The sequence below is a fragment of the Phyllobates terribilis genome, unplaced genomic scaffold (assembly GCF_046119375.1).
Source record: "Phyllobates terribilis strain yellow unplaced genomic scaffold, ASM4611937v1 Scaffold_5__5_contigs__length_657084704, whole genome shotgun sequence".
NCBI classification, from domain to species: domain Eukaryota; kingdom Metazoa; phylum Chordata; class Amphibia; order Anura; family Dendrobatidae; genus Phyllobates; species Phyllobates terribilis.
The window spans coordinates 629,306,296-629,322,950 of NW_027362765.1; the positions used below are offsets into that span (position 1 = coordinate 629,306,296).

At 45.3% G+C, this 16,655-nt stretch overlaps 1 protein-coding gene across 3 annotated transcripts in view; it reads left to right on the forward strand.

The window, feature by feature from the left end:
* Positions 1 to 15,421, forward strand: part of CNTF (ciliary neurotrophic factor) — a 177,428-nt gene extending 162,007 nt beyond the window's left edge. For 2 of the 3 annotated variants that reach the window (XM_073686140.1, XM_073686141.1), the window contains exon 3: positions 12,169 to 15,420. In XM_073686140.1, the coding sequence (XP_073542241.1) occupies positions 12,169 to 12,651 (483 nt within the window). In that variant the 3' untranslated portion in view covers positions 12,652 to 15,420. Of the gene's footprint in view, positions 1 to 12,168 lie in introns of all 3 variants that reach the window. The other variant, XM_073686138.1, reaches the window with a different exon arrangement.
* Positions 15,422 to 16,655: the final 1,234 nt, after the last annotated feature.

Here is a 16,655-nt window from a genome sequence, read left to right on the forward strand (position 1 = left end):
CCAGCAGATACTGTGGTTCTGTTACGGTTTGAGTGCTGAACACTTGACGGTCCCACGGTTGGCAAGTTGGAACTGTGAGATTCACTACGTGCACCACTGGTATTTTGTGGAAAAGCACATGTAAGATTCTGCAACAGTCTCTGCTGATACTCCTGCATGCGTGCATCCCTTTCTATGGCAGGAATAATTTCTGCAAATTTACTTTTGTACCGGGGATCTAACAGTGTGGCAACCCAGTAGTCAGGATTATTTCTAATTCTCACAATTCGAGGGTCATGTTGCAGGTAGTGCAGCAAGAAGGCACTCATGTGTGTTGCGCATCCAGGAGCACCAAGTCCCTGTTGTGTTGGTGGCGAGGTAACAATCATGCTTCCTTCCTCTGTCCTCTCCCCCCAACCTCGCACAACAGAAATGTGATCAAGGTCTCCCTCATCTGATGAGTCTTCCATCAGTTCGTCCTCCACTTCTTCCTGGGCTCCTGCACCTTCCTCACTAGTTTGGCTGCTACCATGCGCCCTGGTAAAATCATCTCCCCCACCCTCACATGCCTGCCGCCCTGGTGCTGCCGACCGTCTGGACCTTGCAGATGTTAGCCCTTCCGCATACAACTCCTCCTCCTCTACTTCCTCCACCTCCTCTTGTGCCACCACCTGACTCCGAATTCTGTTTAACATGTGCTCCAGCATGTAAATCACCGGAATAGTCATGCTGATAATGGCATCGTCAGCACTAAACATCTTCGTCGCCATTTCAAAACTGTGCAGAAGGGTGCATAGGTCCCTGATCTGAGACCACTCCTCCAGCGTGATTTGCCCCACCTCTGAATCTCGTTGGCCCAGGCTATACGTCAGAACGTATTGCACCAGGGCTTGTCGGTGCTGCCACAGTCGCTGCAACATGTGCAGAGTTGAATTCCACCGGGTAGGCACATCGCATTTTAGCCGGTAAAGTGGCAGGCCCAACGACTTCTGTAGAGATGTAAGTCGCTGAGCTGCGGGATGCGAACGGCGGAAGTGAGCACACAGCGACCGTGCCCTCTGCAGAAGGCCATCTAGTCTGGGATAGTGGGCTAAAAATTGCTGGACAACCAGGTTCAACACGTGAGCCATACAAGGCACGTGTGTGACATTGCCCCGGCGAAGGGCCGCACCCAGGTTTGCAGCATTGTCGCACACGGCCTTCCCTGGTTTCAGGTCCAGTGGAGACAACCATTCATGAAATTGGTTCTCCAGAGCTGACCACAACTCCTCAGCTGTGTGACTCACATTTCCCAGACATTTCAATGTAAAAACCGCCTGATGACGTTGAGCCCTACTGCCAGCATAGTAAGGAGGTGTGCAGGATCCCTTCTGCGCAGTTAGAAAGCTTGTGGCATGACCAGACAGGCTTTGGGTGCAGGTGGAAGACCGAGAGGAGGTTGAGGAGGCAGAAGCAGTGGAGGAAAAATGACATAAAGAGGATTGACGCACAACTCGTGGGGACGGCAAGACTTGGACAGCAGCCCCTTGTCCTGCTGTCACCATAGTTACCCAGTGCCCAGTCAGCGACATGTAACGCCCCTGTCCATGCCTACTCGTCCAAGTGTCTGTGGTGAAATGCACCCTGTCACACACAGAGTTTCTCAAAGAAGCGGTGATGTTGTGTGCGACATGCTGGTGGAGCGCAGGCACACCTTTCTTTGAGAAGTAGTGCCGACTGGGCATCTGGTACTGGGGCACTGCGACGGACATAAGGTCTCGAAAATCCTCTGTGTCCACCAGGCGGAAAGGCAGCATTTCTGTAGCCAAGAGCTTGCAGATGGTGAAATTCAACCTCTTAGCTTTCTCATGGCTAGGAGGAAATGGTCTTTTACTTGTCCACATCTGAGGGACCGAGGGCTGGCTATTGTGCTTAGACGGGGTTGATAAGGGTGTCCCCGGCAAACTGCCGGTCTGTGAGGAAGATGCAGGCGGACATGTTCGGTTGCCTTGATCCAAAGGTGGTGCTATCGATGTCGGACAGCGCTCAAGACCAGCTGGTGTTACCACCTCCAAAGAAAATGATGACCTGCCAATCACGCTGGCTGTTGCGGGTAAAGAGGTGGCAGGTCTGCGCCCCAAAACAGGTGTGACTGCTGTCCCCCCAGTCACAGAGGATGAAGAGGCCGCGGATGCACAAGATATGGCAGACGGTGGTTGGCCCGGCCGGCTAGACCGCATTGTAGCACACTGAGCTTCCCACTGCAACTTATGCTTCATGTCCATGTGCCGGTTCATGCATGAAGTACTCAAACTATGTATTTTTTGGCCTCTACTTAGCTTTTGCTGACAAATGTTACAGATAACACGAGTTGGGTCATCTTTATCGATCTGAAAAAATGCCCAGGCTATGCAAGGCTTAGCACCCATGCGACCTGAAGAGCCACCACGACTTGTGGTGAGAGGCAGAGTTGTGTTTGAGGATGCAGTTGTTGACGTGCTTCCAGTACTACGTCTCTGTCCAGGAAGGCGCAACCTGACCTCGTCGTCACTAGCATCTTCCTCCACCTCCTCTGCTGACCTCATCTCTTGGCTGACTGTGGGTTGACAGTAAGTGGGATCTCCGACCTCATCATCATCACCCTGTGCGTTATCACACCCGTCGTCCTCAGAGCCAACCTGTTCCTGCCCTGACAAAAAACTAAAGTTGTCGCTCCAATCAGGTATTTGAGTCTTATCATCGTCTTCCTCATTGTCTCCACCAACAGGAGTTACAGTTTGGGAATGAGGGTCTACATTATGGTCAGAACCTTCTGCGTCTGGTCCTGGATCCGACTCATAAAGATTCTGGGCATCAGTGCAGATCATTTCCTCGTCTGGATTCACAGAAGCGCTGGAGTCGACCTCTGATTCCCAGGCTATAGTATGAGTAAACAGCTCTGCAGACTCAACCATCTGTTCTACCTCATACTCAGACGGGCAGCTGGAGATTTGGGAGCTGTGAGGAAGCAAGTGCGATTTGGGTGACACCTTTGAGGACTGGAGTATTTGTGATGTTGAAGTTGATGTGGAGGAGAGCCCACTTAAAGGAACACTTGATATCCGTTGAAGCACCTGCTGTTTTTGTGCCTCATCTGGAATTTGTAGCGATTGGCGTGGCCGTAAGAAAGGGATCTTATCACATTGTCCGCTAAAAGAAGTAGACATTTTAGTTTGGCTGGAAGATGGTCTTTCTTCTGCACCTACCCACGGACACAACCTTTTTTCCCCTTCCCAACACGCCTATTCCCCTTTCCACCAGCAGCAGGCCTTTTTCCACTCATTTTGGTGGTTAACTAATTCACAACTCTGGAGTTGTTTGCACAAAAAAACAATGGATGGTAACCGAGCAGAGCTGAGTGGCCAAACTGTGGTATTAGGCCAAAACTATTGGCTGGGTTAGATGCAGAAAAAAATTATTTTTAATTTGCAACCTGATGGAGGTCAGTATAGATGGACTAATAGACCAAGTCCCACACACCGCTAGAAGCCCAAATATTTTTTCAGAGCTAGATGCAGAAATTTTTTTTATTCAATTTGCAACCTGATGGAGGTCAGTATAGATGGACTAATAGACCAAGTCCCACACACTGCTAGAAGCCCAAATATTTTTTCAGAGCTAGATGCAGAAAAAAATTATTTTTAATTTGCAACCTGATGGAGGTCAGTATAGATGGACTAATAGACCAAGTCCCACACACCGCTAGAAGCCCAAATATTTTTTCAGAGCTAGATGCAGAAAAAAATTATTTTTAATTTGCAACCTGATGGAGGTCAGTATAGATGGACTAATAGACCAAGTCCCACACACCGCTAGAAGCCCAAATATTTTTTCAGAGCTAGATGCAGAAAAAAATTATATTCAATTTGCAACCTGCTGGAGGTCAGTATAGAAGGACTAATAGAACAAGTCCCACACACTGCTAGAAGCCCAAATATTTTTTCAGAGCTAAATGAAGAAAAAAATTATTTTTAATTTGCAACCTGATGGAGGTCAGTATAGATGGACTAATAGACCAAGTCCCACACACTGCTAGAAGCCCAAATATTTTTTCAGAGCTAGATGCAGAAAAAAATTATTTTTAATTTGCAACCTGATGGAGGTCAGTATAGATGGACTAATAGACCAAGTCCCACACACTGCTAGAAGCCCAAATATTTTTTCAGAGCTAGATGCAGAAAAAAATTATTTTTAATTTGCAACCTGATGGAGGTCAGTATAGATGGACTAATAGACCAAGTCCCACACACCGCTAGAAGCCCAAATATTTTTTCAGAGCTAGATGCAGAAAAAAATTATATTCAATTTGCAACCTGCTGGACGTCAGTATAGAAGGACTAATAGAACAAGTCCCACACACTGCTAGAAGCCCAAATATTTTTTCAGAGCTAAATGAAGAAAAAAATTATTTTTAATTTGCAACCTGATGGAGGTCAGTATAGATGGACTAATAGACCAAGTCCCACACACTGCTAGAAGCCCAAATATTTTTTCAGAGCTAGATGCAGAAAAAAATTATTTTTAATTTGCAACCTGATGGAGGTCAGTATAGATGGACTAATAGACCAAGTCCCACACACCGCTAGAAGCCCAAATATTTTTTCAGAGCTAGATGCAGAAAAAAATTATATTCAATTTGCAACCTGCTGGAGGTCAGTATAGAAGGACTAATAGAACAAGTCCCACACACTGCTAGAAGCCCAAATATTTTTTCAGAGCTAAATGAAGAAAAAAATTATTTTTAATTTGCAACCTGATGGAGGTCAGTATAGATGGACTAATAGACCAAGTCCCACACACTGCTAGAAGCCCAAATATTTTTTCAGAGGTAGATGCAGAAAAAAATTATATTCAGTTTGCAACCTGATGGAGGTCAGTATAGATGGACTAATAGAATGATGCTATGCCCAAAAGATTTTACTTCACTAGGTGCAGTAAAAAAATTGGTATTCTATACACAGGTGGTATATCTTGCAACACAGATAGGCTACTCCACTGACTAACACACTCTGCAATAGGCCAAAAAGGATTAGCTTTGCTAGATTCAGCCAAATGCTGTGAAAAAAACTTGCACAGCACTGGCACAGACCTGCCTGGCAAAAACTGATAGGAACTGATGTAACCTAGTCCTGAAAAGGACTCCAATTACAATTAGTCTTTACTCCCACAATCTATCTATTTAAGAGCACAGACCTGCCTGATAAAAGTCGTAGGAAATGCTGTAACCTAGTCCTTAAAAGGACTGCAATCACAACTATTCCCTACTCCCAAGCTATCTGTATATTTGTGCGAAAATTGGCTTGAAATTAACAAGGTATAGCGCACACAGCAACAGCGGTGCCGTCTAACACGCAGCTGCAGCAGTGAGAAAATGGTGGCGACGGGGAAAATGGCTTGGTCTTATAGGGCAAGGACATGTGACATACACTGCCAATCACACATGCCCTTGCTTGTGTGAAAAAAAGCACTTCGCTCCGTGTGTGCGCTGCTGATAGGCTGACAGATTGCACCTCCCCACTGCAAATGCGGGAAAGAGAAAAAAAAATGGAGATCTTCATTGTTCCTGCAGAGATCCATCCCCTGCCCCTCCCCCCGCCCCGCTGTACACTCAAACTGCGTATTAACATTAATTTTCATCATTACTGAGAAAAAATCCAGTTATGATTTTGGTGCACGAACAGTTATCGAACATAACCTCGAACAGCCGAATTTTTCTCAAATTGTTCGTGTTCGCCGACCGGCTCGAACACCGCCCAAAACAGCTCGAATTTGAGATTGGCGAACAGTTCGAGTAGAACAACGCTCATCTCTAACAGGGCTGTAATCCATCCCCGTTATCCTGAGACAATACTGCGCCAACCCCCACAGAGGAAGCATCAACCTCAACCAAAAATGGCCTAGTAACATCAGGCTGCATAAGGATGGGAGCAGAGGTGAACCTCTCCTTGAGATACACAAAAGCTTCAATGGCCTCAGAAGACCACTGAACCGCATCAGCACCTTTCCTGGTGAGATCAGTCAGAGGTTTGACAATACTAGAAAATTTTTTTATGAATTTTCTATAGTAATTGGCGAAACCCAAAAACCTCTGTATCGATTTCAAACCAATAGGCCTAGGCCATTCCTGCACAGCCTGAACCTTAACCGGATCCATCTCAAAACCTTTGCTGGAGATAATGTAGCCCAAAAAACTAATTCTCTGTACAGCGAACTCACATTTCTCCAGCTTAGCAAAAAGCGAATTGTCCATTAATAACTGTAATACCTCACGCACGCTCCGCCAATGAGACTCCAGATCTGGCGAATAAATCAAAATGTCATCCAAATACACAACCACATTTTTACCGATCAAAGGTCTAAGGATGTCATTAATCAGATTCTGAAAAAATGCAGGAGCATTAGTAAGACCAAAAGGCATAACCAGATTCTCAAAATGACCCACAGGAGTGTTAAAAGCAGTCTTCCATTCATCACCCTCCTTCATGCGCAACAGATTGTATGCCCCCTTAAGGTCAATTTTAGAGAACCACTTGGCCCCCAATAACTGGTTAAACAGATCAGGAATCAATGGCAGTGGGTAAGGATTGCGTACCGTAATTTTGTTAATCTCACGAAAATCCAGACAAGGACGTAAACCGCCGTCCTTTTTTTTTACAAAAAAAAATCCAACCGCCACAGGAGACTTAGAGGGCCTAATGTGACCGGCGGCCAAACTTGTCTGTATGTATTCCTCCAAAGCCTTCCTCTCAGGAATAGTAAGGTTAAATAAACGACTTTTAGGAAGAGTCGCTCCAGGGACAAATTCAATAGAACAATCATAGTCTCTATGGGGAGGCAAAACCTGCGATTCTTTCTCAGAAAAAACTCTCCAAAAATCCTGAATAGGAACAGGCAATTCTCCCCTATCCAAAGCTGCAATACGCCCGTTACAACACTTGTCATAACATTTATGGCTCCAGGATTTAATTTCACTGGTAGACCAATCCAGTACAGGATTGTGAAATTTTAACCAGGGCAAACCCAATATTACTGGAGAAGGCAAGTTATTCAACACTACCAAATCCAATTTCTCATGGTGAACACCATTAATAGTGAGAGGAAATTCACTGACCTTGAGAGTAATATTCTTCAAAGGGGAGCCATCCACAGAAACCACAGCAATGGGGGATGATAAAGGTTCAGGTTTTAAATTGAGTTTTTCCACGAATCCCCCATCAATTACATTCAGTGTAGACCCGCAATCAACAAACACCCGAAATTCCATTAATTTTTCCTGAGCAATCGTGGAAGCAGCTAAAAATATACCCTTGGAATTTAAACAGGCAATACGGGCGTGACTGACCATTTTTTTTTCTTTCTTCATACGAAGCTCACAGCCTTTATTCAAATGACCAGATTTTCCGCAATAGAAACACAAGCCTTCCGAAAAACGACGGTCTTTTTCTTGAGAGCGAGGTGCCACCGATCCAATCTCCATCGGTTCACCACTGTTAGTACACACATTATCATAACCAGAAACTGACATAGCAGAGGATTTGCTCTCATTAACCCTAGCATGCAGTCTTCTATCCACCCGTATAGCTAATTGCATAGCCTGTTGCAAATCCTCAGGTGTAGGATAAGCAATTAGCAGGTCTTTAACCCTTTCACTGAGCCCAGCAAGAAATAGACTTTTCAGAGCAGAATCGTTCCACCCTGTTTGAGTGGACCAACGACGAAAATGAGTACAATATTTTTCCACATTACCTGATCCTTGTTTTAAACGTCTCAACTCAGTCTCAGCTGATGCCACACGGTCAGGATCATCATATAATAGTCCTAAAGCAGAAAAAAAACTATCCACTGATCTGAAGCATGTATCACTAGGTTGCAAAGAAAAGGCCCACTCCTGAGGCTCTTTGCGCAAAAGTGACATTATGAACCCTACGCGCTGGGATTCATCCCCAGAGGACTTGGGTCTCAAACGAAAATACAATAAGCAAGCATTTTTAAATGAAAAAAATTCTCGATGTTCACCAAAAAATAAATCCGGCAAACATACCTTAGGCTCCAAGAAATATGCTCCAGGACAGTTACTCACGTGCTGACGGAGCTCGGCCACTTCCAGAGAGAGTCCCTGCAGGTGTTTAGCCAAATCCTGAACCGACACCATGATGGAACAAAAAAAATCTTTCCTTAGAGAATTTGCAGGCTGGACTTACTGTTATGTTCTGCTACCAAAGCTAAGGAAAGAGAGGAGATCTGTCCCTACTATAGGACTCAGCTGAATCCCTACGATGTAACAGGGAACCTGATCCTGCGATCAGACCTGCTAAAGTCCTAATCTAGTCTGTACGGAGACCTATAGATGTGGGGAGGGAATCCCTACAAGTACTAAGGACTGGGAGGAATATGGGACACCTCCTAACAGAAATAGTAGCAGACAGACGAACAAACAAAATAGATAGAACATAGAGGTCCGTAGACCAAGCAAACTAACAGAGTTAAATACAGAGCACCGGCTAGCTAGAAAGTAGATATACAAGGAAGTCCAGCAAAGCCAGAAGGGCGGAGCAGGATTAAATAGGCCAACAAGGTCATGTGACCAGCAAAGGAAAAAAAACCTAACAGCAAGGTTCTAACACATGGCATCCCTCACCCCCAATCCCGGTATGCATGGCACCCCTCATCCCCAATCCCGGTATGCATGGCACCCCTCACCCCCAATCCCAGTATGCATGGCACCCCTCACCCCCAATCCCGGTATGCATGGCACCCCTCATCACCAATCCCGGTATGCATGGCACCCCTCATCCCCAATCCCGGTATGCATGGCACCCCTCATCCCCAATCCTGGTATGCATGGCACCCCTCACCCACAGTCCTGGAAGGCATGGCACCCCTCACCCACAATCCTGAAATGCATGGCACCCCTCATCCCCAATCCCGGTATGCATGGCTCCCCTCATCCCCAATCCTGGTATGCATGGCACCCCTCACCCACAACCCTGGAAGGCATGGCACCCCTCACCCACAATCCTGGAAGGCATGGCACCCCTCATCCCAAATCCTGGTATGTGTGGTACTCCTCATCCCTATCCTGGTATGTGTGGTACTCCTCATCCCTATCCTGGTATGTATTGTATCCCTCATCCTGGTATGCATGGCACCCCGCACCCCCAATCCCGGTATGCATGGCACCCCTCACCCCCAATCCCGGTATGCATTGCACCCCTCACCCCCAATCCCGGTATGCATGGCACCCCTCATCCCCAATCCCGGTATGCATGGCACCCCTCATCCCCAATCCCGGTATGCATGGCACCCCTCATCCCCAATCCTTGTATGCATGGCACCCCTCACCCACAATCCTGGAAGGCATGGAACCCCTCACCCACAATCCTGGAAGGCATGGCACCCCTCACACCAAATCCTGGTATGTGTGGTACTCCTCATCCCTATCCTGGTATGTGTGGTACTCCTCATCCCTATTCTGGTATGTATGGTATCCCTCATCCTGGTATGCATGGCACCCCACACCCCCAATCCCAGTATGCATGGCACCCCTCACCCCCAATCCCGGTATGCATTGCACCCCTTACCCCCAATCCCGGTATGCATGGCACCCCTCATCCCCAATCCCGGTATGCATGGCACCCCTCATCCCCAATCCCGGTATGCATGGCACCCCTCATCCCCAATCCCGGTATGCATGGCTCCCCTCATCCACAATCCTGGTATGCATGGCACCCCTCACCCACAACCCTGGAAGGCATGGCACCCCTCACCCACAATCCTGGAAGGCATGGCACCCCTCATCCCAAATCCTGGTATGTGTGGTACTCCTCATCCCTATCCTGGTATGTCTGGTACTCCTCATCCCTATCCTGGTATGTATTGTATCCCTCATCCTGGTATGCATGGCACCCCGCACCCCCAATCACGGTATGCATGGCACCCCTCACCCCCAATCCCGGTATGCATTGCACCCCTCACCCCCAATGCCGGTATGCATGGCACCCCTCATCCCCAATCCCGATATGCATGGCACCCCTCATCCCCAATCCCGGTATGCATGGCACCCCTCACCCACAATCCTGGAAGGCATGGAACCCCTCACCCACAATCCTGGAAGGCATGGCACCCCTCACACCAAATCCTGGTATGTGTGGTACTCCTCATCCCTATCCTGGTATGTGTGGTACTCCTCATCCCTATTCTGGTATGTATGGTATCCCTCATCCTGGTATGCATGGCACCCCACACCCCCAATCCCGGTATGCATGGCACCCCTCACCCCCAATCCTGGTATGCATTGCACCCCTCACCCCCAATCCTGGTATGCATGGCACCCCTCATCCCCAATCCCGGTATGCATGGCACCCCTCATCCCCAATCCCGGTATGCATGGTACCCCTCATCCCCAATCCTGGTATGTATGGCTCCCTCACCCCCATCCTTGTATGCATGGCACTCCTCATCCCTATTCTGGTATGCATGGCACTCCTCATTCCCATCCTGGTATACATGGTACCCCTCATCCCTATCCTGGTATCCATGGCACCCCTCATCCCTATCCTGGTATGTATGGTATCCCTCATCCTGGTATGCATTGCACCCCTCATCCCAATTCTGGTATGTATGGCCTCCTCATCCCAGAAACCTGGTATGCATGGCACCCAATCTCTCATCCTAGTATGCATGACACCCCTCATCCTTATCCTGGTATGCATGGTCCCCTTGCCCCCCAATCCTGGTATGTGTGGTACCCCTCACCCCCCAATCCTGGTATGCATGGTCCCCTCACCCCCCGATCCTGGCATGTGTGGTACCCCTCATCCCACAATCCTGGTATGTGTGGCCCCCTCATCCTTTTCATGCTGTACACACATACAAAAAAATAAACACTTATACTCACATTTCTTCCATGTGCTCCAGCTGCAGTGTCCTGTTCTGCCGGAGGCTGGGGCAGGAGTGCGGCACTGGAGCACCGAGCTGTCCGGCGCCATTTTTCTGAAGACACACTGCAAATGTGTCTTCAGTAAAATGGCGCCGGATAGCGCTATGCGCATGCGCCGATCTGACGCCTCACTCCTGTCCCGGTCTCCGGCGAAGAGAGAAGCGCCGCGGCAACGCTCCTCCCGGTCAGGTAAGTATCTAAGAATGGCGCCGGAGATCGCGATATGCGTTCAGTGTCTATGCATTCTGCGATCTCCGGCGCCATACACTCCTCTTACCTGTAACGGCTGGATGTGTGCTTCTGTGTGGAGCCAGACTGCGCGTTGCGCAAGCGCAGTCTACAAAGGCTTCAGACAGAGACACACATCCCCGGTTATATTATAGATAAAGCAAAAATATTAGCATGTAAATCCCCTCATAGTATCTATATAACAAAATTTCCTAGTTTTGACAAAGTATTAGTCTACCTTATTATTCTAAATAGATATTAGAGTGGAGCAAAAAGATTTACAAGACCCTGGTACAGCAGCAACATTAGTAACTACTAATTATAATCTGTGGCCGCCAGACTAGGCCCCTGCCAACCTTCTGTAACCTGCCGGTATCTTCTTCGTCTCTTTTGATTAGTAGGCCTGGCACTATGTCATACTTGCATTGCACTGCAGCAATGAAGTCACGGCGGACTATTAATCAAAACAGGCAACGGGGGATGCCAGCAGGTAGGTCTAGTCCCGTAAACACAGATTACTGACATGGCCCCTGGACCAGGGACCTTTGAATCTTTTTGATTAACTTTAATAGATGAGAATAGTAAACTGTCCCAAAGTATAACATGACTTACCTGATTTACGGTTTAGGGCAGGATTTGTTTGTTAAGTTTTTCAAGCCAAGTACTTCCTTGCTACGAGTGGTCATTTTTAACCATTAATTACAGCCACTCGTGCCTATTTATATGCATATCTCATATCAGAGCCCAAGCTACCCATTTAGAGATCTTAAGCAAGAAGGGAAAGTGGTTGATCAAATATAAAATATATGAAACAGCTGCAAGTGTTAAAATGCTAAAAATCAAAACAGAAACAGCAATCTCCTCTTCTTAACCCCAGCGAACAAGCGATGATGCTCCTTGGCACTCCTTGAACGTTCCGCACATAGTCCCTTGCAGGTTGAGAAACACTGATTTAAAGTTAGACCTACAAAATATAGAATGAATCTTATTTTTTTTCATCACAGGTGGAAGCGCATGGACTTCACCATTTAACTCACTATGATCTTCCTGGAGGAAACTCGTCAATGGATTCAGCCACCTGGACAGAGATGGCAATGGAACAGAGACTACTTGCTAATATAACTTCTTATTTGGAATTCGAGAGAAGACTGATCAGAGTGATAGAAGAACAGGGCAACAGCCTGTTGCAAGGAGAGGATGCTCTTCATAGTGGTCTTCATAGCATTCTAGCACAAGTTTCAGCTTTGAGGTCCCAACTAGAGCAACTTGGAACAGAAATGGGCCTAAAAAAAGAATTCGAGGAAGAAATAGATGAGATGGATAGTGCATCAGGAGGAGCCTTTGATAGGAAAGTTAGGGGTTATCATGTTCTGAGGGAGCTGGCAGTCTGGGCAGTGAGAAGCATCAGAGACTTACGAAAGTTGCAAAGAGAAAGGGGGAACTTGGTCATCAAGGCTGGGAGTTCTACAGAAACAAGTGAAAAATGAAGTTTAGGTTGAATTTGGACAGAGGGTCAAGAATGAAGCAGAAGCTAGAATAACAATGATGGCATGAAGCAGGTTTGACACTATGAACAGAGTTTGTCAGGGAATCAAGACAATAGGTAGATTCTATTTGGCCAATCATTTCAACTAAAAAAAATATATATATAATTTGATCTTGGCAGGATAGATCATCAGTATCCGGGACTAGACGTAGCCACTGTAAAAACAGAAGGCTCGTACACTGTTTAGTGGTAATTGCCAAGAATCATAGCTCAGCTATATTCGAGTGAATAGGATCTGTGACCGTGTTAGACCCCACTGATCTAACATTGATGTCCTAGTAGGTCCTAAGTATCAAGGTATGGGACAGTCCATTTAATCATAGTAATATAGAAAAATTCTAAAATTCTGGATGTCTAAAAAAAAAAATTAAATGGAAAATCAAAAAAAGGGAGCTGTTGCCACTATAGAGATGTATTAGTATTTGATTATTCAGCTCAGAGTTTAAACTGTAGACAGTGCAGTTTTAACATGACTTTTTTTTACTAGTATTGCAGCAAAACGATTTTAGAAATCTAATCCTAAATACTGTCCATGGCTTGGGCACGCTTGTTATAAAGGCTTATTCAGACGTAGTGCTTTTATGTGGTATTTAACCAGCAAAATGAATGAGATTTCTAAAATCTCATTACCACAGTTTTTTCTTGGATTTTTTGACCTGCGGTGCATCTTAAAAAACACAGAATGTCCGTTCTTTCAGCCTTTTTACTGCCGTTATACCCCATTGAGCTCAAACTGTCCAAGCATAAAAAATAAGTCAAAATAGCACATAATTTGTGCTCTCTTTTTTTGGCCATAGCCTGTGTTTTTCATGCAAAGATAAAAAGCACTACATGTGAGCATAGACTGAGTAAAACAGGTAATATCTTTGATTATGCATGCAATAAACTACTTAGCTAGTTGAAGGAGACTAATAAGGATTTATCTATTTGAGCACTGATTGGAAATAGTATATGTGCAATGATTGGATGGATGTATTTTATGTTTTTAGTAGAAGAGATTTTCAGGACAGGACAGAATGTAGCAGAAGGAAAAAAAATATTATCACATGTATTTTAGCACCAAGCAATTAGTGCTGCGTTCTGAATAGGTAATTGATGAAATAAAATTGAGTAAACAACGGATTCTGCAGGTGTGGAGTATTCTATGGACCTATACACAATTAAACACTACAGTTAGTGTAGGGAATCTGCCAGCAGGATTTCACACCCCTCAAACGGTTTATCTGCATTTATGTGCCCATGTAGCTATTTCAAAGATAAGTCCAGCAATATCTTTGGCCAGTCTGTTGCTTATTACTGAGAAATCAGCATTTGAATTGATATACAAATGAAGATTGTAGGTCTGAAACCTCTGTCACTCCAGCTCCAGTCTCTACCCAGCGCTGCTTCCTGCTTGACTGACAACCTCTATGCTATGTAATTTCAAGCTAAGGAGCCGTGGGCAGGAGGAGGCAGTGACACTGGGCAGGGAATAGAGCTGGAGTGACAAAGCCTTCAGACTTACCATAAACATTTGAATATCAATTCAAACACTGATTTCTCAGTAATGGAAGAATTGGCTGGCCATGTAAAGATATTGCTGGACATTGAAACAGCTACATGCACATATAAATAGTTTGGGGTGTGAAGTACTGCTGACAGATTCCTTTTAAAGTGAACTCTAACCACTATAGTATTATATATTCTGCATTCTAATTAAACCTTTAAGTTTGACAATAGTGTTTCTAGTTTTTCTTATTAAAAAAAAGCACTTTATATTGGCAGCTTGGCATATGTAAATGAGCCAGAACTAGTCCGGACAGCATAATTTTTCCCCGGACTAATTCTGCATTGGATCCTCTAATCAAGCCACCTTGCTGGACATAACTGACGCCCTCTAGTCTAATTCCTGGCAGAACCGCTGACATACAGTATATCGCACATGCTTGAGATTTCTGGGCTCATTTTCACATGCCTAGTTGCAAATTAAAAGTGCATATTTTACAACATAGAAACTTTACTGTGGAACTTCAAAGGCTTTATTCGAATATTGTGATCAGCTTTTATAAAGCTACAGTGATGGTTTCTGACGATTATGAGACCTGACAGGTTCTCTTTCAGTTTACATATAACAATCTTTATTTCATATGATATTTAAAAGAACATTAAAAACAAGGAGTTTGCATCGCATTAAAGCAGCAAACGTGACAAGAGGCAGTGATCGGAAGTGCAGTCACAGTATAAAGCCTTATTCAGACATTCGCTATACGCGGTCTGGCTGCAAGTCTCCTGACCCAGAAGTGACAGACTTGTATATGCTGTAAAGTTCCAGTCAGGAGATCCGCAGCCAGTCTGTGCATTGTAGTCCGTACTTGGACCGTATTTTATAGTCTTCTGAATGAGTCTTAATTATAGGATCAGAAGTAAAGTGCCAGGTACAAAGTAAAATACAGCCATAAGGTGGAAGTCTAACTAAGCTAAATATCTATAAATGGGCTTACATACCACTAAAAATACAATAAATACAAAACTTGAGGTATAAGTATTGCCCCTCTCTGTGCCGTTCATTGTCAAGGTGGTATTACAGAAAGCCAACATATTAGTTTGAATAGCCAGTCATAAAACTGTATCTAATTACAATAATATGATAGCTCAAAAACTAATGGATAACACATTTTACAAAAAGTGTTGCATGCTGTATTATTCTAATAAACAGACGTGAACATATGAATCTTCAACAGTATGTAACAATAAAGGTGGTGTAATCTAAAAAATATACAGCTGTGCCTTCTCAATCTGTGGCTCTCATGTCTGGGATTTTTCAGAACTCTACCCGACATCAACTGAGAGATTTGTTCCAGCTTCATGACATTTGAGAGAGGGCAAGGGTGCCTATTCGGATGTGTAGAACCAACTCCATAGCTCAACTGCAGTTAGCTTATGCATTGTGCATGGCATTAAGATCTATTTTATGTGATAATACAGGAACACAAAACTTGTATAGGGAGATATTTAAAAACCTAGTCCCATGCGTTGTAAATAGTGATGAGCGAGCACTAAAATGCTCGGGTGCTCGAAGCTCGGGTCGAGCACCCGAGTATTCCAATGTGCTCGACCCGAGCTTCGAGCCCAAAGTAAGTCTATGGGAAACTCGAGCATTTTCTGGCAGTCCCCCCCGGCGGTCTGCAGAAGGTCAAAAATTGCCCAAATCGATGGGAACGGTGCTTGAGCTCTGCAGTGTCTCTGAAGGATGAAAAACTGGATGGCAGCGCTCAGCTGCGATCCAGCCTGTCATCTCAATGCCATCCCAGCGTGGGAGAATTCTCCTGCTCAAGCGCTGAGCGCAGGAGAATTCTCCCACGCTGTCAGTGACGTGCATGAGGTGAGCTGAGTTCATTGGACATGAACTCGGCTCATCTGGATGCCGTCACAGCCAGACACTGAGGAGCGCAAGCATGCCTGCGCTTCTCAGTGTCTGCGGCATGGCAAGCTGGATGGCAGCTTTCGGCTGCGATCCAGCCTGTCATGTGAATGTAGCAGAGCTGAAGCTGTCCTGGGAACCATGGAAAGGTAAGGATGAGGTTGCTTTATTATTTTTCTTTTATTGCAGGAGATCGTTGGCTTCAGCTGGATGGGCGTGATGGTAAGTATAGTTTAATTTAGAACATTAAAAAATTGTGTGTTTATTTAATTTAAAGGACTTTATTCTGGGTGTTGTGTTTTTTTAAATACTTCACTAGAAATTCATGGCGGTCATGTGTAATATTGGTGTGACCCCGTTTCAGGATTAGGGCCAGCTGATAATACCAAGCTAGCCCTAACCCTTTTATTACCCAGTAATGGAAAAAAATTAGAGCTTGAAAGGTGTACTCCTACATGCAGCACAATCTCATCAGTTCATAACATAGTTCTATGCTGAAATATGCCCTGCTGTCTCTGTCTGGACCTCACTCATAGCAAAAATGA